Source organism: Lottia gigantea, assembly GCF_000327385.1.
Source record: "Lottia gigantea unplaced genomic scaffold LOTGIsca_26, whole genome shotgun sequence".
In the NCBI taxonomy this organism is placed as follows: Eukaryota; Metazoa; Mollusca; class Gastropoda; family Lottiidae; genus Lottia; species Lottia gigantea.
In genome coordinates, this window is record NW_008708797.1 from 1028937 (window position 1) to 1054612 (window position 25676).

The following is a 25676-nucleotide window of genomic DNA, read 5'->3' on the forward strand; positions in this document are numbered from 1 at the left end:
CAACCTTGTGTGCAGTGAACTTCTAAAGTGTAAAGTAGTTTAAAGTAGGGCTATAAGCTTATCTTTCTTGCTTGGAAGATGTGAAAAATAAACCTTGTAAACACAATATAGGCTACAGTTTTGATCCAATTTTCATCTACTTGGTATGTCCAAAAAAATCCTCACCATGCTTGAGTTACTCTGCAATCCTTATCAGTTCAGCAACATTATTATTATTTAATTACGGTACCAAATTTTAATTTCAGTTAATGGAGTGTTAAATTTTTTCCCAGGGAAAATGAAGAGTCAATCAACATCTCAGTTTATCTCAGCTTTAGTGAAAAATCTACAAGCTGTATGTCATGGAAATGTAGATTTTGATCAAAATGTGAAAATTGTGGGTCATTTATTCCTAACAGTTGATAGTGCAACAGAATTTAATTATATTGTGAATGAAAAAGTTTCTAAAAGTGATGAATCTTCAACGACATTTATCAGTAAAAGTTTCTATGCCACTGATCCACAACATAAATCACCTAAGAAAAATTTTGATAGACCCTTATCTCAACCTACACCTGATATACTTGGAAAAACACGAGTTGTTAGCTTAGATCCTTCTAGTGATGGACAGTTTTCTCAAAATAGATTTTCTACATCTTCAAGCTTTCATCATAGTTTCACTCAATCTCCTCATTATAGTTCACAATCCAAAAAACGTTTTTCTAATAGTAGAAACTCAAGTCCAAAAGTCCCCAAATTATCACCATGTAAGGATCCCATTGAAATTGATTTAGATTCTGACTTGTTAGTGACATTCGGTCCAGCAGAAACGGAATCTAAAACTCAATCTGTGAAAGAAAGTGACACTCGTGTACCTCCTGTTCATCATCCAGCAGATGAAACTGTTCAGAAATATGATGATTATGAGGTTTTTCACAATGTTGGATTTGATTCAGAACAACGAGTTAAAAATGATAACAATTCAAGTCCTTTAGAAACGCCTTCTAGATCCCCATCTAACCTGCCACTATCTAGTACAGAAATTTCTGGTCATGTGGACTTGTCAAGGGTTAAAGAAGAAGCGAAAGAAAATCCAGAAGGTGATGAAGACTTACAAAATAATTCAGGTAAGGAAATAGAGTCTAATTCACACTCTTATTTTATTTTTACCTTCAGTATGTTGCTGTCATGATGTTATTTTGAATTTAATTTTTCCTGTTGGAATTGAATTTATGTTTGCATAAAATGAAAATCTGTTTGTAATGATATGATATATTTTGACTTATGGAGCTGTGATAGAAGGATAATTGCATTTTTTTAATTGATGATACTTTTTTCAGCGTTTTCACAAGATGAGGGTGAAGACGGTAATATCAAACAAGAACAAGATTCAGAGGAGTTTTTTAATACATTACGAGAACAAACAATGGGTTTAAATACTGGTACAGAATCTAATTATGATGTACCACATTTACCTGGAATGTCTGGTGCAAATTACTTATCAGGTAGGATTATTCCCATTCAGTATATTATACTCAAAGTATTGAAAGTTTATGTAAGTTTGATGAATATTTAGTATGCTTGTATATTATATATGTTATTGTCAATCATTCATTGTATACTGATATATATTTCAGTTCCAAGCACAAGTTCAGATTATTCTAAAAATGCAGGCGTGGTAAGTAACATGTTTAATTTCCAAAATTCGATGAATAAAACCAATTTATCAGGCACCAACAAATTTCAAACTTCAACCAAAAACCAATTCATTATTAGACAGTAAGAGATTATTTCTATCCAGTTAATTATAGATCATTTTTCTCTAAGGTTTCAGATTTGTCAAACTTTGAGTTGAGATAAGATAAAGCCACATTGGTTGGTTTGACTTATTGGTTTCATTCATTGTTGTCTATCATTTCATCATAACATATTAACATTGTGGAGTGACCGACAGACATGGTATTTTTCAGAACTGTTTAAAATTTGCTTACAAAAACATCTTAAGCTCATAAATTGAGTTACTATATATTTCCCTGAAGAATATGTGAAAAATTAGCAATATTAGCAATCTTGATGTTAATAAGTTTTCTCAAGATAAATTCCTGATATGTTTTTTAAGCAGGCTATTTTCTTAAAGGGACAGTTGCGCCAATTTTTCGACCAATCATACTTTAGTCTCAGAAACAAGAATTTTTTAGCCAAGCCAATGGGTAATTGTGTTCACAGCTCACCATCGAAATTTGAGTCTTCAAATCCTTGTGTGCCCAGAATTATCCGCATTTAAATGTTAGAAAGACGACTCGTCATTTTAAGATACTCTGTGGTATATAGAAAAAACATATATAGACAAAGTAAATAAAATTCCTAGTTTGAAGAATTTTTTAAGGAATTATGCGAATTTTTACATTTCTAGTAGACTATTTACATATATTCAAGACTAACATCAACCCCCCATAGTTTTAAAACTAACGACATTCTAGTCAAACAATTAAATGTGAAGAAATCTCTCCACTGTGAATATAATGATGAAATGATAGTATATATTTGGTTTTGAATTGTATCTTATATTGATCTTACAAAATACATACCAAACTTTATGGTTGCTAGGGGCCAGTTTCTCAAAAACATGACAGTAATTGACATATTTTCACTACCAGCAGAAAGATCTAGAAATAAGAAAATATTGACAAACATATTCTAGATTAAGTGATCAAGTCATCTGAATGGTCAATAGAAGGAACGGAACTACCAATTAGAATATTGTATGTTAAATTTGGAAATTTTCTTTGTCTTGTATTTATGAAAGTGGCCCCTGTGATAATGGAAATGATTGGATCTATTTTATATGTCCAAATCTATCCTGTCTCATTTATTATAGAATTGCTGTGGACCAAAAAGTATTTTGTTCTTCCACAAAATGTCTTCTAAAAAACTTCCTAGGCAAAAGACTTCTTTTTAGGATACCGTACATAGACAATTTAAGGTCATATTTCAGTACACTGAAAACTGCATGTAATGAAATGAAAATGCCTCAGCTTCAATGATAATAATTACACTACTGTTTGACAAAATATCTTAGCTAATCTTAGTTTTGACTTGTTTTTTCTAGATGCTCAGAGCACTGTACTAGGCATCATGGGCTTAGTATGCATTATTTTCATTCTTTAAATCTAAAATCAGAAAGGATATTATTAGATATTTTCGTATGTAAAAAGTTTAAAGATATGTGATTGTTTAATATGAGGATTAAAGTAAGACCAACCAAGACCATTGTGTTATATGAGTAACATGATTATTTGATGATTCTAAAAAATACCCTCAACTCTTTTAGTATTATTACTTTGATGTGATCCACCACACTTTCAGTCAATGTTTATGGTACAGTTATTAGTTTATATAACTTTTGGATCTCTATCTTAGAAGTTAAAAGCATTATTCCCCTGTGGAATGATTCAATCTGTATTTTAGATGACCTTTGCAAAAGGCACTTTATTCTTAGATGGTATCTCTTTCTGTATGAGTCTGCTACTAGAGTAAAATCATGTTTGTAATCAATAGTTTATTTGTAATCATTTCAAAGGAAATGGCCAAGTACATGCATAATTATGATATATAGACTTCTAACTAGCATAGATGAAAAAACCTTATCCTCTCAATTTAGTTAGATAATTCAAATTATGACATTCAATTACAATTTCAAATATCTATTTGGTATATAGATCCTTCAAACAATACTGGTTATTGATTCATTTATTTCTTGTAACTCAAGATTCCATTTAATTCTGGCACATCCATGATACCTATATAGCGTATAAAGTCGTGTTTACTTTTGGAGCTTCGAGCATACAGGTAGATTCTTTTGTGTAAGTATTTTCTTTTTGACAAATTCATGTATTTTAATAAACATCATAAAATGATTTATAATTTCTTTACATAAAAAATAAAGATGACATTTTTATACAAAAGAAGATATGTTCAAGCTCCTTCACATTATGATTATTTAAGATTTTGACTCTTATTTCAGAAAATCACAAAGAGAGCTCAGAAGAAAAAGAAAATGTGTTATAAGAAAAGTGTTGAAGACCAAACTAGAAATATTTTAAAATTGATGTTGACTGATAGAGCTTATTCATCTTGTTCCATGTGTAATAAAAGATTTAATTCAAAGAAAAGCTTGCAGATTCACCTGAATTCAAAACATGGACGAACTCGAAAAGTTTATTTCTGTCAACAGTGCAATGAACAATTTTTCAGCAAAAATTCGTATGATGGTCATACTAATAAACACAATGGTAGAAAATTGAATTGTGATAAATGTTCTCGTAGTTTTTATTATCCCACCACCTTGCGCAGACATTTATTACAATGTAGTGGACAAACTATTTCTACAGATGGCAAACAATGCCATGTCTGTGGAATCAATACCTCTACAAATGAAAGCCTTCATGATCATATTAAAGGTGTTCATGGTAATGAACTGAGATATAATTGTGATAATTGTGATAAATCATTTAAATGGAGGTCATCACGATTGAAACATATGGAGTCATGTTCTAATCAGAGATTTCAGTGCCATGTGTGTGGTATTAACTGTACCACTAGTCAAGGACTAGAAGACCATATTAAAGGAGTACATGGAAATGAACCAAGATACAGTTGTGATTATTGTAATAAACCATTTAAATGGCGGTCAACTAGAATAAAGCATATGGAATCCTGTCTTAAGAAATAATAATCTTGTTGATTAGTTGCCAATCTTGGAGTGGATTGTTAGTTTTATTTCTTCGCTCTATTACAGTTATTTGATAAATTATTGATATTATGCGACTTAAATAAATCTGTTTAGAAATTATTCCTGTTATCTATATTGGTTCGATTGAGTTAATTTTGTTAGAAATAACCATGAAATGAATAATAAAATAAATGAAATAATTACATGCCATTTTTATGTTATTTCTTTCTTTTTTTTTTTTCTATTTCTAAACATCACCAGTACACACATATTCAATGTTAACTTCTCAGACAATCATAAACCATGGCTGTTTTTAAAGTTAACATATCAAACAATCAAATACCATAACCCTTTCCATGATTATTTCCAAAATCAAATTCTCAGACTATCATAAACCATGACTTTCTATTCTGTGTAATGTATTAAAACACCAAACCATGATTGTTTCCAATGTTAACTTCTCAGACTATCACTTACCATGACTTTCTATTGTGTAATGTATTAGAATACTGAATACTGATGATTGATTTTTATTTGAACTTCTTAGACTATCATAAACCATGACAGTCTCTATTTGGGTAATGTATCAGAATACCAAACCATGACTGTTTTTTGACGAGTGCATATGTAATGTAATATGAAATTTATGAAATTCGTTGCCAAATATAGCAGTTCATTTCATTCCTTTCTGTGTAATGTATTAGAATACTGAATCATGATTGTTTTTATGTGAACTTCTCAGACTATCATAAACCATGACTTTCTAATTAGTGACTGTTTTTAATGTTAAACATGAACTATGACTTTTTTGTTCTAAGATAATAATAAATTTATAACAGTTTCTTTGATATAAGGTAAAAAATTACAATAACTATGCCTATTGTTAGACTTCTCAGATTATCATTAAATTTTTACCATTTCAGGATGGTGAAAAGTCTATGATATCTATAGAGAAGTTTAACAGTATAGGTATAATGTCAGAGCTGGGTAACATAGCAGTACCATCACAATCTATTTCATATGTTAAACAAAAACTTTATCAATGTGATATCTGTTCTATTCAATTCTTCAACAAAGCATCTTTAGATATTCATAGTTGTGATTTTAACTTGAGCAAGGAAAAAATTCATTTAACCAAGAATATTTTTAGCTTTCCCAAGAGAAGACCCAAAAAGAAAATGCAGACAACAGATGTGAAACCTAGAGCTAAAAGAGGGACTTTTGTAGATTTTTTCAAACCAGCAAGCTCTAAACATATGAAATATACTTGTGAAATTTGTCAAACTGTGTTTTGCTATGAAAAATCTTTAAAAAATCACAACTGTAATAAATTAAAAAAAAATGGTTGCTAATTTATGTGTAACTTTTATGATATAGAGGAACAGAAACTAATGATAGTTCTTGCTCGATTTGTGAAATGTGATTAGAAAATATCTTTACCTCTTCGTAATGTTTAGATATATTGAAACAGATAATAGGCATATTAAAACAGAACCTGAAAAATATTATTTAATCATAGTTTTACACTGTGCACTCTTCAGAAAACGGACACATTTCAGCCTGCGTCTTGACTGAAGTTTGACAAATATTATTAAATAGCTGATATGTATTGCTTTCTTTGTTCTTTGTCTCTTCATATCAAGACATGTTGGACAACATATATAGGCTGAAACTGGCAAGCATTAAGCAGCTCTGATATACTGGGTGTTTGGAAATTCTTGAGTATGATTTCAGCAAATTTCAAATAAGCTGAGAATCAAACTCCATTTCCCTGAGGCTCATCATGCAAATTTTTAAACCATCTTGTATATATTTTCTACATGTATATGTTATAAGTGTTAAAGAAAAAGAAATATTATCTGTAGATGAAATTGAAAAGTTGAAAGAAAAGAAAGATGAAGTTTAAGGCACATAAAATACAGGTAAATTAAAGATGTTATTCCAGACATTTTTATAGTGCAGATCTAAAAGCTCCTTCAAAGTTTTTGTGACTGATGAGTTCTTGTATATATTGTGCAACACATTTGCCAAATACTGAAACATTTTTTTCTATTCTTATAGGCCTTGTCTGGACTTGGCAATAGTTTTGTGTGTCCTGAATGTGGACATTCATATACAAAGAAAGGCAGTTTAGTGCGACATATTAGAGCTATTCATCTAGGAATTAAACATCCATGTGAACTTTGTGGTTTAAAATTTTCTAGGAGGGATAAGATGATGGAACATAGAAATAATTATTGTCCATCATTAACAAAATTGTGATGTGTTTTATATTATGTGTAATGTTTGAATAGATGCATTTCATTTAAGACCCTATCTGAATACTGTTTTTAACTAAAAACTGGATCTTAAACAGATATAATTTCCAAGCAGTAATAAGTGAGATTTTGATTCTTACCCGTTTCAACACTGAGTGTAAATGAAATCAAACGTCACATACTATGAACCCCACGTTATATGACTTAAAGCTTATGATGTTGGTATTGGCCACTTTACCTGCTGCTTGGGTATATATTATGTGTAATATTGATTAGTAACATAAGAACTCTTTGTTCTGTTTTTGGTATTTTGTCATGAATGTTCTGTTGATAGACTTAATCTATTTATGCAGAAGGTTTACAAAAATGAATGTAAGCCTAGTTGGAATATCAACATGTTATTACTGTTACATTGTTTTACCATTTTTTAATGAAAGCAGTGTGAATAAAAGCCAACCAAATGATTTTCACACTAAAAATTCTGAAAAGCTTGACAAATCTGTGGAAATAAAATTTTTTGGAAAATTTGCAAAACGTACAGAAAATTTAATTTTCGAAAATGTGAATCGGGAACACTGATCATCAATTTGCAATATCCCAATTTTCAGTCAGACGTCTGTGTTTCCCGAAAATTCCACAAAAAAAAAGTGTTTGATGGATGTCACTCATCTCAAAATATGGGATTAGTGATGTCATCGAACACTTAGTTTAAGTGGAATTGCAGGAACCACAGACATCTTGTTAAAAATTAAATGTTGCAAGTTGATGCTATCAGTGTCCTTGATACACATACAAAATTAAGAAACCGCTTTACAATATATTTAAAAATGATTGTCTTTGATTGAAGCAAAACAAAACTGTCCAATTATGTTCAAATAGACTTAAAGGTGAAGAAAAGTAATGGGTCATTTCTTGCTTTTCAAAAAGATTCAAATGGTGTATTGTGTTCTATTTGTATTTTGTAGGAAGAAGGTCCATATAAAAATGTGTCTGAATTGACATGTAGTTGGTGTTTAAAAGTATTTAAATGGTATAGAGATAAGATACGACATATTCGCAGTGTTCATATGAATATTACAGAGACTTGTCCTTATTGTTTTGCAACGTTTAAACGTAAAGATTATATGACCCGCCATATGAAAAAACACAAGTTATAATCTCTCCAGTAAAGAACATTTCAAGATCAAAATTGTAGGTAGACTTCATTATGATGAGTTCGATCAATCACGAAACTTGTCTACGTGTGAACATTTTTAAACTGCTCTGTGATGTGTTCTTCTAGTTGTCTGCAAAATATGAGATCTTAGTTTGAAATGCATATTCTTGCTTGGATGGTTGTAGTGCTCAGAAAATGAGCTATGAAAAAAAAGCATGTTGCCAATTGTTTCTAGAGATATCAGTTTTTGTTAAAAGACAGTTAAAGAAAATAAAACAGTCCATTTTACTGACTTAGATAATGAAAATTATAATTTATATAAATGACAAAACCTGACATAACTAAACCTTATAAGTCAAATATTAGACATCTGTGAAATCATGTGATTAATATAGTTGTTGTGATTGTTGTGACCAACTTGACTGAAACTACAGTGTCTATGTCGGTTAAGCTACCTAAACTCTGACTTCACTTGACATCAGTTTACTATGATTGCCTCATACAATTTTATTTAATAAGGTATAGATAAATTACACAAATTAAAATTTAGGCTGTGTTGTAGGATTAATTAGTATTATACAAAATGTCAACAGTTAATGATATTTATCTTTTTAATGAAGTACAAAGTAGTGATTAGTATGGTTGAAAGGTAACAAGTTACTATCCCAACAGAAGGCACAGGGTTAAAGCAATGTTCACGAATGTACAAAGTAGTGTTACATATTGCACAATGAAATTATTTCCAAATATAAAACCTGAAAAAGGTAAAAATTGTAAAATTATATTATTTTTGAAAAGTGATATAATTGAATAAAGATTGTTTCAATCACAGAAATTGTGGCATATGGCGTAAAATAAGTTAGATAAAACCTCATTTATCATACTGTTTTATTTCCCTTTAAGAATCTACAACCATGCAATCTGGTTATATCATAACACACCAGAAAACCAGGTCTGTTCATGATAAATGCAGGGAGCCGCGGTGGCTCAGTGAGTTAGACGCTTGCTCGCTAACCTGAAGGTCCAGGGTTCAATCCCGGCATAGGTTGAGATAATACCTTCGGATTTTTCAACCCGGTTTCCCCCTGTCAGTGATCCAGGTAAGAGGGGCTGACATGGAAAAAGCGTTTAGTCGTTCGGATTGGACAATAAACCGAGGCCCCTTGTGCTACAGGCTGTGCACGTTACAGATCCCTCGACAGTTGGAAATCGAAAAAGAGCAGGCTAATGCCGCTGTCCTGGCAAAATTTCCCTCATCGCACCCTGCATGGCGTTGCCCGTCTTCATTAGCCCACATGGTGCAGAAAAGTAGGACGTAAAACTCCATTCATTTCATTTTCATTTCATGATAAATGCAAACACTTTCTTCGTACTTCATGTACTCTCTAGTTTGATAGTAATGTTTTGAAGTAAAATAACAGCTCGGGGAAGCCAGGAAACTTGAAAGCTTGATATTGATTCATTGTAACAATCAGGAATATACACTTTGTCAATTAGTGTTGGGCTGTCTTGGTGCCTAGCTGTGAAAAGACAAATATAAAGTTATCTCCCTTGCGACTGAGGTGTGAGACTGGATACAAATGATATAAGTTTTAGCCTTCCAATAACTGAATAAAAATATGATGACTAGTTATGTAAATGTAGGTTTGTTTTAAATGAGTTAGTCCCTTCTGTCTATTCTAAACTTTTCCAAGCTTTCATTAAATCAGGGAATTCAATGATCTCCACATCTGGAAAGCAACCATATTTATAGATTTATTTTCATTTTCTGAAAATGAATAAATATACTGTACTATTCTATTAAGAGTGCTTCAACTGATTGCATGATTAATAATAAGGATATATGTGCATGCTCTCGAGATTTGGAAATATTTTAGAATTTCTATCTTATCTTTCTCTATCTTTTATATTGTAGATTCCTCACTTAAATCTCAGTACTTGGAACTTGACGTGTCATTGGTGTCTCAAAGTTTTTAAATGGAAGCAAGATTTAAGACGTCATGTTCATAGCGTGCATCTTGAAATTCGCAGATATTGTCAATATTGTTCACAATCATTTAAACGTAGTGATCATTTAAAAATTCATGTTGATCGTTACCATAGTGACAAAAGGTGATTTTGTGCTTTTGTTATAAACGTAATGTGAATCATAGTTGTGACTTGCCGTTAATTTTGATGAAAAACCAATCATATTTGTGAATTGACATTAATAAACCAATCATATTTGTGACTTGCCGTAAATTTTGATGAAATACCAATCATTTTTGTCACTTGCCGTTAATTTTGATGAAAAACCAATCATATTTGTGACATGCCGTTAATTTTGAAACACCAGGGTTTTGTGATTCATCATCAAGAATGTACCTCAAAGAACTGGTATTCTGACTTACATTACTTAAATTAATAAATTGGAGTGTGACGTGCTACTATTTAGTTTTATAAAACGTTAAATAATATTGTGAATAAAATATTCATCGGCAAGCAAGTCTTAAACACAGATATACTCCTATAGAGCAATGTACTTTTCTTAGTTATTGCCCTTGACATAACATTATTTTGTTAACAATAGACTAGAAGATTGTAGAGACAAGAACAAAAGTTTGAATTTTCCAATATTTGGACTAGCAACATTCAATCAAAGTAAGCGAATTCAAAATGTTAAAATAATTGAAGACTTAAACTAACATGGATTTGATATAATATACAATATTTATACAAGAGTTGTGCATTTATAGTATTGTGTAATGCTATGGTTGAAATCCATTATGTACTTTTGTACAATCTTATGTATTTATTTACAAGTTTTACTTAAAATTCTAAATTATTTTACCAATTGATTGTTAATGGATAATATTAAGTCAAAGACTGTAAACTCCACATAAGACAAACAAACTAATGCCAAAAGACTAAATATTGTGTAAACAATAAACTTTGTACTTAAAATAAATGAAAAGAAACTTTATGATTATACAATATTTATTACTTGTATATAATTTTACAATGTTTGTATTTTACTTTACAGTAAATAAATGATATAAGGTTTTGTGCAAAGATATAAGTTTAAGCGTGATTTTTCTTTATGCATGGTAATTGCCTTATATTTTGTTATTATATTTGTATTATAGGTTGGTAGTTATTATGATAATATAAAATGTTCTATCTGTGGTCAACAATTTACTCAGAAAGGAAATCTCCACCGACACGTACAAACAACACATCTTAAAAAACAACTACAGTGTGTTTTTTGTGGGACGTATCTTTCTAGAAAAGACAAGTTAAAGGAACATTATAAAAGGAAGCATGGGGAAATGATAGAAGGATTTCAAAATGATCAAAATGTTGAGAACAGACAATCAAAAACACTAAGTTAAAATTAGAAATATTTTGTTGTTGTCAAACAGGCCTACCTATCAAGATATTGATATAGCAGTACTGCTTCAAACAATTGTGTTGTTTCGAAAGAACAAGTGTGATCATGCTTCTTTGAAGAGTAAGTTTACATTTCCAAAATTGTCTTGTTTGGTTATACAAAATAGAAAGATGCCTTAATGACATGTAAGCCTGTCTTGCTATACACAAATGTTGAGTTTTGTTTGGAAACCTGGTGACTGACAACTGACACACTGCATACATGAATCAAATTCTTCAAGATCAAAAATTAGGTTTTTGTATTTGTTTTGTATCTATTTTGCAATAGTTGAGACATTGTTTTTCAACAGTAAATGAATTTATATTATTTTTCGACAGTACATAATAAATATTTTTGTGTGTCAATCTGTTTGTAAATGTACACAAATTTCTAAGTTTATGACCTAATTGTAATTATTTAATTAGCAAACAAGTATGGAATGAAAGTACTGTGTTTTTACTGATATATTTTGTATATTTGCATATAAATCATGCATTATTGATGTATGCTAAGTTGTGTATTGTGTGAAACTCTGAGTAACATGATTCAAGTTCTGTTTGGATGTTTCTATATTTAAATCTGAAAATGTGTTTTGAAAAAGTTAATTACTATAGTATCTTTCATTGAATAAAATCTATATTTAAAATAAATGAGTAGAAATTCCAAACTCTACATACTAGGATTGAACCCTGGACCTGCAGGTTAGCAAGCATGGGTCTTAACTCACTTAGCCACTCATCTTCACAATGTCAATCTAATATGAAGTTCATACTTATACCTTGACTTCAACAGTCATTATATTTCATGAAATTTTGTAAATGAAGTGATTTGATTGGATTGTATGCCAGTGAAATCAGCCAATCAGAGCCCTCGACAGAAAGGCTGTAATATGGTTTTTATAGCTTTTTGGTCAAACTTTCTGTCAAGGATGTAAGGTATTAGGAACAATCCAATCAAATCACTTCATTTACAAACTTTCATGACACATAATGACTGTTACAGTCAAGGTATAAGTATGAAGTATGTAATGACTTGACATTGTGAAGATGCTTAAGCCTGTGTTTTGGATTCTCTCATGAATAATTATTAAACAGTTAGAACTTATAAAGATGACTGTAATCTTTGATTGTTTTCTAGACTGTAATCTTTGATTGTTTTATATACTGTAATCTTTGATTGTTTTCTAGACTATAATCTTTGATTGTTTTCTAGACTATAATCTTTGACAGATTCCTGGACTATAATCTTTGACTGTTTTCTAGACTATAATCTTCGACTGTTTTCTAGACTATAATCTTTGACTGTTTTTCTAGACTATACTCTTTGACTGTTTTCTAGACTATAATATTTGACTGTTTTCTAGACTATAGTCTTTGATTTTTTTCTAGACTATAATCTTTGACTGTTTTCTGGACTGTAATCTTTGACTGTTTTCTAGACTGTAATCTTTGACTGTTTTCTAGACTGTAATCTTTGACTGTTTTCTAGACTATAATCTTTGACTGTTTTCTAGACTATAATCTTTGATTGTTTTCTAGACTATAATCTTTGACAGTTTCCTGGACTATAATATTTGACTGTTTTCTAGACTATAATCTCTGACTGTTTTCTAGACTGTAATCTTTGACTGTTTTCTAGACTATAATCTTTGATTGTTTTCTGGACTGTAATCTTTGGCTGTTTTCTAGACTATAATCTTTGATTGTTTTCTAGACTGTAATCTTTGATTGTTTTCTAGACTGTAATCTTTGACTGTTTTCTAGACTATAATCTTTGACTGTTTTCTAGACTATAATCTTTGACAGTTTCCTGGACTATAATCTTTGACTGTTTTCTAGACTATAATCTTTGACTGTTTTCTAGACTATAATCTTTGATTGTTTTCTAGACAATAATCTTTGACTGTTTTCTAGACTATAATTGTGGGACTTTGCTACAGCAAAGTCCCAGTTTGTTATCGAAATGTCAATTCTTTTTTTTTTTTTTTTTTTCGATTTTTACACACCTTCCTGAGCTTAGACTACAATAGTTGCAGCAACCTTTCAACGTTCACGAACCTTAGATATAGGCGACGATGTGCATAAATATATTTTGGATCTTTTTTGCAAAACCGGAAGTGCCACAGTTCAATATGTGCAAGAATAGATAATCGGCTCTAGAATTCGTATTTTTCGGTCGATTTTCTTTGGGTTTGCATTATTGGAATCTACTGTTAAAATCTGAAAGAATAGCAGTTTCAAAATTTCAAATTTCGAAAATTTGTCGCAGACATTTTTTTTGCTAAATTTTGCATTTTTTTCATTTTTTTTGCTTTTCGTCTGATTAATCTGAAAAAAATTGAGCAAAGACAGTTTAAGAAAGTAAACAAAACGGTACAGTCAAATTTTCAATTTCACTTCCGGTTTAAACAGGAAATCGATGTTCACTTCCGGTTGAATATCTTCCGGTGTAATTTGTATAGGACAAAAATTTTTTTGCTGATAGGTAGACAAAGTTATGACAAAAAAACGAAGAAAAAAAGATCCGGAACAAATGTGAATCTTTTTTGATTTTTCTGAAATGATTCGATTTTTATTCGGACATTATGGCTCATCCGATTTAAATGATTTTGGTGTCAAATGAAAGAAGATAAAAAAAAAACATGACATTAGGAAGCCCTTTTTCGATTCTCAATTTTGCTTTTTTGCAACATCCGGTTGAATTTTTAAAGTTTGAAGGGTCATATCTCGTGATCTTGAACTTTGATGACCTTGACCTTCATAAGGTCAAAGGTCATTGACCTTAGCTATCAGTTAATACTTTGACATTTGACCTCCGACATGTACTTCCGGTTTTATAGCTGTCCGAAAACAGCCAAATTCGCAACTGTGGACTGCTCTAGCACGTGACCTAATTAACCTAGAGGGTTAATTTTTTCGGATTCTTAATGTGCTTTTCATGCTCTTTCAAGTGATTTATAACAATCGTTTTTTAAAGCAAAATTGAAATTCGTGAATTTTTCAAATTTGAGTTTTTTTTTACAATATTTCTGTTTCTTTGAGCTTGGTGTGTATATATCTTATGACCTATTTTATGTAGAACATTGAAACTTGGAACACAACAAGACAATTTGAATATAAATTAACCTATGACAAAAAAGTTGAGGTGGGCGTGGCACATCCGGGTTTAATTACTAATTGTTTACATTTTGGGAAAGGGGCATAACTCGCATAGGATACATTTGTTCAAAAAGGAACTTTGCACACAATTACCTCATTATTTTGGCCAGTTTGTGTTAATAGGTCAATTGTTTCAGCTTTATAGTTCTAAAAAAGGAACGGGTTTTGAAATTTCCATATTTTCAATTTTCTATTTTGACCTTTATTGACTCTTGTTGACCTATATCTTTTGACCTGTATGATGTAGAAGCTTTAAATTTGGGACACAACATAACATTCAGAATATCAATTAACCTATGCAAAAGAAATTGAGGTGGGCGTAGCACATCCGGGTTAAATTACTCATTATTGACAATTTTGACAAGGGACTTAACTCGCAACGTATACATTTGTTCAAAATGGAACTTTGCATACAATTACTTCATCCGTTGAGCCACGTTGTCTTAGAAGTTCGATTGTTTCAGCTTTATAGTTCAAAAAAAGAACAGGTTTTGAAAATTCTAAATTTTCAATTTTTGATCTTGACCTTTTTTGACCCTGATTTTTGTAGGATCAAAGGTCATTCACATTGGCTATCTATTTATACTTTTATATTTGCTGTCCTATCTCAACTTCCGGTTTTATAGCCGAATATATTTTAAAATTTTGATGACTTGTATCTCGTAACCTTAACCTTTGTTGACCCTCTCCCTTTCAATGTCAAATGTCATTGATCTTGGCTATCTTCTGATACTTTCATTTGTGAGGTCTGTCTACTTCCGTTATAACAATCTTCCAAAGAATTCTTCTCAACTTTAGACTGCTCTTGCGCGTGATGTAATTATCGTAGAAAGTTGATTTTTTCAGAGTCTTTTGCAATTTGCTACATTTGCAAAGTCCCACTCTGTGCCACGAGTGGCTCTAGTCTTTGATTGTTTTTTGGACTATAATATTTGACTGTTTTCTAGACTGTAATCTTTGACTGTTTTCTAGACTGTAATCTTTGACTGTTTTCTAGACTATAATCTTTGACTGTTTTCTAGTCTATAATCTTTGACTGTTTTCTAGACTATATTCTTTGATTGTTTTCTGGACTATAATCTTTGACTGTTTTCTAGACTGGAATCTTTGACTGTTTTCTAGACTATAATCTTTGATTGTTTTCTGGACTATAATCTTTGACTGTTTTCTAGACTGTAATCTTTGACTTTTTTCTAGACTATAATCTTTGATTGTTTTCTAGACTATAATCTTTGATTGTTTTCTAGACTGTAATCTTTGACTGTTTTCTAGACTATAATCTTTGATTGTTTTCTGGACTATAATCTTTGACTGTTTTCTAGACTATAATCTTTGATTGTTTTCTGGACTATAATCTCTGACTGTTTTCTAGACTGTAATCTTTGATTGTTTTCTAGACTGTAATCTTTGATTGTTTTCTGGACTATAATCTTTGACTGTTTTCTAGACTGTAATCTTTGATTGTTTTCTAGACTATAATCTTTGATTGTTTTCTAGACTATAATCTTTGACTGTTTTCTATAATCTTGATTGTTTTCTGGACTATAATCTTTGACTATTTTCTCAACTATAGTCTTTGACTGTTTTCTAGTCTATAATCTTTGATTGTTTTCTAGACTATAATCTTTGACTGTTTTCTAGACTATAATCTTTGACTGTTTTCTATAATCTTGATTGTTTTCTGGACTATAATATTTGACTATTTTCTCAACTATAATCTTTGTTAGCCTAGGTTCATTGCATATTCCATTACATATTGGCTAAAAAGAGATTTTAAAGGAATACTACCTCTTAGGTTCAGTCCATCCAGTCCAGGTTAAGAGAAGTTAAATATTTTATGTTCTTTCTAAGAGGAAGTATCTCTTAAAATGATGAACATTTCATTTATTTTGTAGACTGTAACTGGGTGTATTGGAACCTACAAGTGTGATTTATGTGATCGCTGAAAGTCATCTGACACACCATGTTTTAGTTCAACATTTAAAATCTCGCTATAACTGTTGTGTATGTTCAAAGTCCTAACGAGGATCTAAGCAGGCATATATTGAAGAAATATGGCATGAAAAAAATCTAAAAATCTTAAACTATTCTACGATTAGAACTATTCTACTCTACGATTAGATTGACTTCATCTTTTGTCTGTTTCTCTAGTTTTGTTCTATATACATGTAATTTGTTACATCTCAAATTTGTTGACCTTTGCAACCTTTCATCCAATAAAAAATGTGGCAAATACAAAGTGAAAAAAAAACAAAATTATTGTTTATTTTATTGTAGACTTCAACTGGGTCTAGAAGAAAATTCAAGTGTGAACTGTGCTCAAGTTGGTATTCATCAAAAGGTTATTTGAGAAGGCATATGTCTGTTTGTCACTTTCGGTCACGACTAACATTACCATGACTGTTACTGGTGTGTGTTATTGAATGAGAGACCTTGATAAGTGAATGATTTTGGTCTACAGTGATGGATGTCATTTAAGACGCAAGATATGTATGATATGGGTTAGGTTGTATGCCAAAATTGAATTATTAGTTACCAGAAAGTGTGTTACTGATGCCAATAGGAGACAAAGCAATGAAAGCTGTTTTCATCGTTTAACACAACTCTGTGATCTCAGAGAAATATTTTTACATTCATTTAAACTGCAATTCATTATTATGTTATGAAATATTTAATAAATCTTGTGCTCTTTTACTTTTATTTCCAAGAGTTAAATTGATTGTAAGTTTCAGTTTTGCATAATTGACAAAGCTAAGTGTCAAGTAAGGTCATTACACCAAACATCTAACCCCGCTGAAAAAAATTGCATAATATCATAATTTAGATTTGAAAACTGTATCATCTGACCTTGGGCCAACTTCAAATGTAGTTGTTAAGTCAAGAGCTATCCATATAAATTTTGTATATTATGGATAATAGCTAGATAACTTATGAAGTAGCTAAAGCAATTATTATATGATAAGATATTAAATAAATAACCAAAAGTTGTAATTGATATCTGATAGGAGCAGGTGTTTTTAAAACACAGAAATTTCAAACGAACTTTTAGCCTTCAAATCATTTTGTATCCAGAATTATCCATGCTGAAAGGTAAAAAGACAAGTCATTTTTGAGGCAAAGAAATTCCCAGTTTTAGATATTTTGAAGGAATTTTACGATTTTCGTACATTTCTAGTACTTCTGAAGACTATTTACATATATTTAAGACTCAAATCAACCCCCCTAAATGGCACAGCTGTCCCTTTAAGAAATATTTGTGAAGAAAAAGTTTTTAATTCTGTCTAGAATCAGACATCGATGACATTGTTAAATGTTTTGATGAATTTCAGTTTCCGTCTGAAACATTTTAAGTCTAAACTGAATAGTCGCAATAAAAGTTTGATTCCAAATCTTTATAGTGAAATGAAAATTTGGGATTGATATATTTCATGTATAAAGTTTTGTTACACAATAAAAATTCTTTAATAAACTTTTCAAATATACATTTCTTTTTATTTCTTGTAGATGAATGCCAGTTCATATGGAAAGTACAAGTGTAACATTTGTGATAAGTCATTTACCCAAAATGGTTCCTTATATCGACATATGAACTCCAAACATCTACAATATAAATTCCAGTGTCAAAAGTGTAACAAATGTTACAGTAGAAAGGACAGATTAAGTCAACATGAGAAAATAGCCCATAGTTCCTACACAAATCATAAATTTTGGTAATAGACTCTAAATGTAAGTCAATAATTCAGATGTTATGATTTAGCAATTTCTCCTCAACAGTTTAGTAACACTGTTATTATTTTAGGCAGCAAGATGTGAAACAATTTCAGTGAAAATTCCAATGAAAGTTAAAAGTGGCCATTACACCCCAGATTATGTATTACAAGATTACAACTCAAATACTACACATATTTAGATATGAACATAAATACAGCATGACCTTTCCTGCTTACATACGTCAGGCTGCCTGTTGTCTGTATTTCAGAGCAAACTGTTAAGTGACATCATACTGTATTTTTAGTATGAGTTGTAAGATCATCAATGTGCTGCCTGGAGATTTCAATTTTAGATGAAAATCTATGATCCATAATATCAATTCGATTATGATCTGTTAGTGTAGTATATTGGTCTGAATTTATTCTAGAATCTTATAATATAACTTAATTGGATGCAATTATATGGATAACAATTACTTTAACAAATAACTTGCAAATAAGTTTCGACGATGCTGCTTTTATCTTTATCAAGCAATGATACACAATCAGGTTGGTTGGTAGTTGACAAGTTAATGTTCGTTGTTGATACAAAATAACAGAGCAGTGAGAATAAATAGTTGACAAGGGTGATTAACATAAAGGAATACATTTACAAATAGAAGTCTTGATTAATCAATTGAGATAATTAGGATCAATGGATTAGGGTTACAAATAGCATTCTTATGGGAAACCATGTAAACCATTTATTCTCACTCCTCTGTTATTTTGTATCATTGCTTGATAAAGATGAAAGCATCATCATCGAAACGTTGCAAGTTATTTATTAAATTAATTGTTATTTATATAATTGTGTCCAGTTATTCATACCCCAGTTACTAAATGCCACTCAAGGAAGTTTATATATAACTTATATTTACAGATTTGAACAAAATTAACATGGCATCTTGCCATGTCAAGGGCAAAGAAAAATATTTTATACAAAACATTCTTTCTTTTTCAGGGAAGTAGTAAAATGTGTCCAGTTTGTGGAAAGACGTTTACTAGAAAATATAATGTAACTCTACATTTACGAGAAGTTCATGAAAATATCAGATTTAACTGTCCGATTTGTGATAAATCATTCTCAAGAAAAAATTATTTAAGAGTACATTTTATGGACAACCACAAATAGAGCTGTTGATCTATAAATCAAAATGTTTGACTGATTCTTATGGCTAAAGTCTTTTGCACCATGTGTAGGATTATAATATACAGATGAGAAACTGAGTAAAAAACATGGACGATGTACAAATTAATCAATTTAAAAATCAGGAACTAACTCTTCAGCTCAGTCATTCATGAGCTATGTTGTTATATTGTCCATGACGACTAGCTATATGTGAACGTAGATGATATTTTTGTGTGCATATCTTCTCACAATATGGACATTGATAATTTACATGTAGATGTGCTGATTGAATATGGCGTTTAACATTTCTTTGAGAACTAAATTCTTTTCCACAAAGTGGACAGCTTGGTCTGCAGGAAACCTGAAATATAAAGAAAAGTTCTGATAATTCAATAACTTGTTGTCAAATTTGACTTGAATATTGTTGCTCAATTGTGAATCAAGCAGAGGGAAAATCAGTCTGATCAAAACTAAAAGTTACAAGGATATAGTCATGAAATCATTTAATTCAAATTAGATTGTTAGTACCTTCCATAATGTTACCTTAGTTATTTTTACAGAATCAAAATCTGCAGATATTGTTTGTGTACTATGAGATAATCTCCATTTTTATACAGCCATATTATAATGCTGTATATTGTCGTCGCCCCAATCCGTCCATATTTGGCTTGTGAGCACAATTGAGACACCTTGGACAAGTTCGAAATTGAAGATCTTTCGATGAACTTTTTTTGAATTATTGCCCTTGACTTACAAAAAAAGAATCCAAATTTGTTTGTGAACATAATAGAGGCACAATTTTCAACTGATTTGAATGAAATTTGATGGGATTATTGATATTGATGAGATCTTAGACAAGTTTGATTTTGATAATCTTTCGATGAATGGTTTTTGAGTTATTGCCCTCAACTTAGGAAAATTTGTTTGTGAAAACAACAGAGACTACAGCTTTCAACTGATTTTAATGAAATTTTGTGTGATCATTTATATTGACGAGATCAAGTTTGAATTTGACGATAATTCGATCAACTTTTTTTTAGTTATTGCCCTTGACTGTTACCTGTTAAAATTTGTTTGTGAACACAATTGAGACTACAGTCATCTTCTGATTTAATTCATATTGATGAGATCCTAATCAAGTTTGAATTTGACAATATTTTGATGAACCTTTTTTGAGTTAATGCCCTTGACTTAGGAAAAAAATTTTTTCTGACTACAATTGAGACTACAGTCTTCTACCGATTTAGTTGGGTGTGATTATTTATAATGATGAGATCTTAGTCAAATTTGAATTTGACAATTTTTCGATCAACAGAATTTGAGTTATTGCCCTTGACTTAATTAAAACGCATCAAAATTTGTTGGCTTGTGAACGCGATAGAGGGGACAGTAATGTTTATGTCAGAATTTCATTAAATTTTGTGTGTTTGATTAAATCAACAAATTAGATTTTTGGTATGATTTGACACCGATTGGTGACCGCCCTTGATATACTGAAAATATATCGGGAAAGTGGGCGTATCTTGCTAGGCAACCACTTGTCTTTTAAAAATCATTGTTAAAATGGTGATAGGATTATCACAATTTTTAGATAAAAAAGAGAAAGATTACATAAAATTGTATAAACTGTGATGTCTGATTTATAATATTTTTTCATCAATACAGTCATGTTCCTTCACCACACCAGTTTGTCTGTATGTCAACCTTTAAATAGTATTCTTAGTCTTAGAATGTCTTGTGTTGATAAAAATATAATAGTTTGTAAGTTTATATTGAGAAGAAATACATTTCCTCCCTAAAAATTTCAACCACACAAGTTTAAAATTTTGACTGAAAATTGCCCTCTGTAAAATAAATTTCAAAGACATGTGTGTTCATGTTTATTTTTTTCCCCCACTTCAAGACATTCTGAGACTACTAGTACTATTTTGAGGTTCCTATTACAGTGCTCATAAAAAATTCTAAAAAATTTTTACGTTTCTCAGACAATAGTTTACAAATTGTTATCTACTGAATAAATTCCATCTAAATAAATATTGTTTAGCATAAAAACTGTAGAAGATTAAGATATGAAATTATACTTTTATATTACACATTTTATGTGTTCAGTTTTTGATGTAAATGTGACATTTTATTAAAGTTTTGTAAAAGATGGAAAGTGATGGTTGATTCATAAAAGTTTAAGCTCTCAACAGTGTCTTTTGCTTGCATGTGATGTTGTCATATTTTGCTATGTTCAGTAATATTGATACTGGGCAAAATTCATTACAAACACATTAGAAATTGGTGGTCTGAAGAAAGCCCCTACGGATAAAAGCCCCTTTGCAATTTTGCACCAGGACAAAGCCCCCATCACCTAAGACAACTTTCCGCAACAAATATATATATTATATATATATATAATTATTAAATGCATATATATATCTTTATATTCTAAAAAAAGAGTTGTAGCACATTATATAAAGTAATTTAACAATAGACCAGTAAGTACCCATTTTAAAAAAAATCTTCAGAGGTCTCTGTAGCATGGTTATGATTTGGTGACACAATTTAAAACTATTCCTGTAACAGTTGTAAAGGTATATTTGAATTTTCTATGATTTTACACATTGGTGGTGTATATAATTAGCTAATACATAGAAGTCAAAAGCATCAAAGAGATGGAAATGGATTTAATAAAAGACATTTTAAATCCTAATCCTTGTAAGACATTTAGAAGTATTAGATTAAGAAACAACAGTTTTATTGATATAAACTTCTATTTATTATTTAAATAGGTTTCATTACACATACAAGCAATGTTCTCAAGTGATGTATGTGTAATGAAATGTGTTTAACTAATAAATAGAAGTTAATATCCATAAATTAATTGATTTATTGTCATTAAAAGAAGTCATTATCATTTTAGTTAAACATAAAACAAATTGTTTATTGATTAATAAACCTATAGGCCCCACTAAAAGACCCTGTACTAATCATTTTAAATAATCACTCTCAACTATAATTCTATCTGTATGTAAATACAATGATTTTAAATTATATATTTTAACATTTTATCTAGAATTTCTATCTATTTCATATACAAATATTTTGGCATAGGGGGCTTTTTTTCTACCTAATTATTTCTGCAGGGGCTCTTGTCCATGTTCAAAATTGCACAGGGGCTTTGTTTGGAGGGGCTTTGGTCAGCCATTCTAGAAATCACCTAACCCTACTGAAATAACTTTTTCCTAAAAAGTGTGGAAACTGGTAGAACACAATAGTACAGCATAATTTGGTCAAATATTGAAACTTATAATATGACATCGAGAATTTCCTTTGATTTTTTTTATTGGGAGGAGCCTGGCCATTCTATAACAAGGTTTAATTTTTAGTTATAGCTCAATTTACTCCGAAGATGTATAGAAAGAGGGGAGTGACTGAAGTTGTCTACACAGATAATTCTGACATATTAGCCACACCCCCAGCACGTGCCACAACAAATATAGGTCAATTGTATTCATGATTGTGTAAATATATTATCAAATTGGTTATGGAAAATAGTATGAAAATCAAGTCACATTCGTAGTCTCGACATTCCATGTCTTGCTGTATAAACTGTGACCAATATTAAAAATTCAGTATGTGAAGTTTTAAATTTGATCACTAATGGATTTTTTTTTAATGGTATTATCCAAAGTTGCTGTGTTGTAGATATTTTAGACGTTGTACTTTATTTCATATTTTCTGCTACACAAATCTGTAACAGGGTCTGTGACATAAACTGATTCACCAAACAAAACACTTTCTTAGAAACTAAAATACAGATTAAAAATGAGCAGAAGACAACAAGAGGCCTCTCCCCCAGCTGTCAGACCTTTGTCAATCATGTTATAAGCGTTATAATCCTACTGGGCTTTTACTTATGTATATATGTATATTGCAACATCGAAAATATTCAAAATGATATCATGTTTATCAACCACAATTTTGATTTGGTACATCACAGTGGATCTCAGAAACACTACTTCACTAAAAACAGGGCCTTTTAAAATATAAAAATCTAGCTCATACATTCCTGGTTAAAAATTTTATGGAAATCAAACATAATCTGATACAAAAATTACAAATTTTGAATTTTCTAAGCAATTTTAACAGATAAAGTTATAAGTGAATTCAACAACATTTCAGCTTTCCATGGCACTTCTCTTGTTCCCTAAGTCAGCAAATTGTGTCAGCAGTTTTGATTGGTAAATTTGGTCATATAAACAAAATTGTTACAAAGAAATGTAGATCTGCATTCTTAAAGTCTGTATACACCCAAAGAACACCTTGTGAACATTGATAAAAGATTACCAGGTTTTTTGAACTGTGTATAATAAAATAATAATATCAGGGATCATAACAATATCATGTTTCACTGATGTATGTGAAAAATATTTCTCTTTAACGGTCTTTCTTTATCTTTGCAGGATCAGTTAGGTGCAGGAAGTAGTAAAATGTGTCCAGTTTGTGGAAAGACGTTTACTAGAAAATACAATGTAACTCTACATTTACGAGAAGTTCATGAAAATATCAGATTTAACTGTCCAATCTGTGATAAATCATTCTCCAGAAAAAGTAATTTGACCATGCATCTATCAGCATACCACAACCAAGAAGTGGAGCAAAATTCTCTAAATGTTTTTTGAAACGGATCAACACCATTGTTTTCAGGTTCTTCATACTTTCATCAATCAATCAAATTGTACTGATACTAAGTGGAATATTAGCTTTAAGGGAGAAATTTACTATTTTCAGTGGTTGATTTAGTTTTGGGTCCTAAATATATGAAGAGTTTTCAGAAATACAAATATCACATAATTCCTTCAAAAATACCTCAAATTTTTCCTATTTCTTTAGATATTGTCTCTATATATGGCAGAGTTGTCATTTTAACATTCAATCGCGGATAATTCTGAACCCGTATTCTCGAAACGATCTTAGCTCTAGGACGTCCTAAAAACAGTGTTAGAAGTTAACACCCAAGGACATCCTAGCGCTAAGATCGTTTCAAGAATACGGAGCATGGACATACTTGGGTTTGAAGGCTTTGATTTCGACAGTCAGCTGTGAAAACTATTACTGATTAGCTTAGTTAATCCTGTTTCTGAGACTAAAGTACAATTGGTAAATCGGATGGTGAATCTATTCCTTTAAAATATTTCACTTTGTGTTCGACTAGCTCAAGAACAGAACAAAAATCTTAGTCTTTATTACAAAATGTACAAATTTTAACAAAAATGGAATGGATAAATCATGGTTCATATTATTTAAATTCAGAAGATTATTTACATGTAGAAAATTATGATACAGAAAATTTTATTGTTTTGTATTTGGTAAATACTTCTTAATGTCATTCAAAGATTTCTTACAGCTATTGGCTAAAAGTTTTTTATATTCAACATATTTTGTAATATCTCTTATACTTAAAATATAAAAGTTCTTATTCAAAATTAGATAGAATAGGTAAAACTAAGTTGACTAAGCTGTAATTAGAGTATGGATATCTCTGATAGATCAATGGCAGATAGGATCCTGATATTACCCTCTTAAAAAAATATCTGACAATATGTAAGCATTATTAAATAAATTCTATATTAACTGTTAACTATATTCAGTACAGACAGTCTGAGAATAGTTGTCTAAAGATCGCATGGCATGAAACAAGTAACAATAACATGTTTTTTAAGTTCTGTTTTTATATTATATATCACTCTACAATTGATGTATTGAGCATTATCCTAACAATGAAAATGTTTCATTATTGAAACTATATTATTATATTTTGTTACAAACCAAATGTCTTATTTTAAGAATCTGAAAGAACAGCTATGTTGGACTCTTTATGACATCTTATTATATGATCTTTAAGATGATATTTTTGTGTGCATATCTTCTCACAATATGGACATTGATAATTTACATGTAGATGTGCTGATTGAATATGGCGTTTAACATTTCTTTGAGAACTAAATTCTTTTCCACAAAGTGGACAGCTTGGTCTGCTATTATCCTGGAAAATACAAAAATATGATTTTAATTGATTCATGAAGTGAATGAAATGAAATGAATGGAGTTTTACGTC

At 30.4% G+C, this 25676-nt stretch overlaps 1 protein-coding gene across 1 annotated transcript in view; it reads right to left on the minus strand.

Moving 5' to 3' along the window:
• Positions 1–25676, minus strand: part of LOTGIDRAFT_117551 (hypothetical protein) — a gene marked incomplete at both ends in the record, with an annotated part of 37088 nt that overhangs the window by 4595 nt on the left and 6817 nt on the right. The window contains 2 exons of the mRNA XM_009055967.1: positions 19769–19852; positions 25442–25596. Of these exons, the coding sequence (XP_009054215.1) occupies positions 19769–19852; positions 25442–25596 (239 nt within the window). The remainder of the gene's footprint in view (positions 1–19768; positions 19853–25441; positions 25597–25676) is intronic.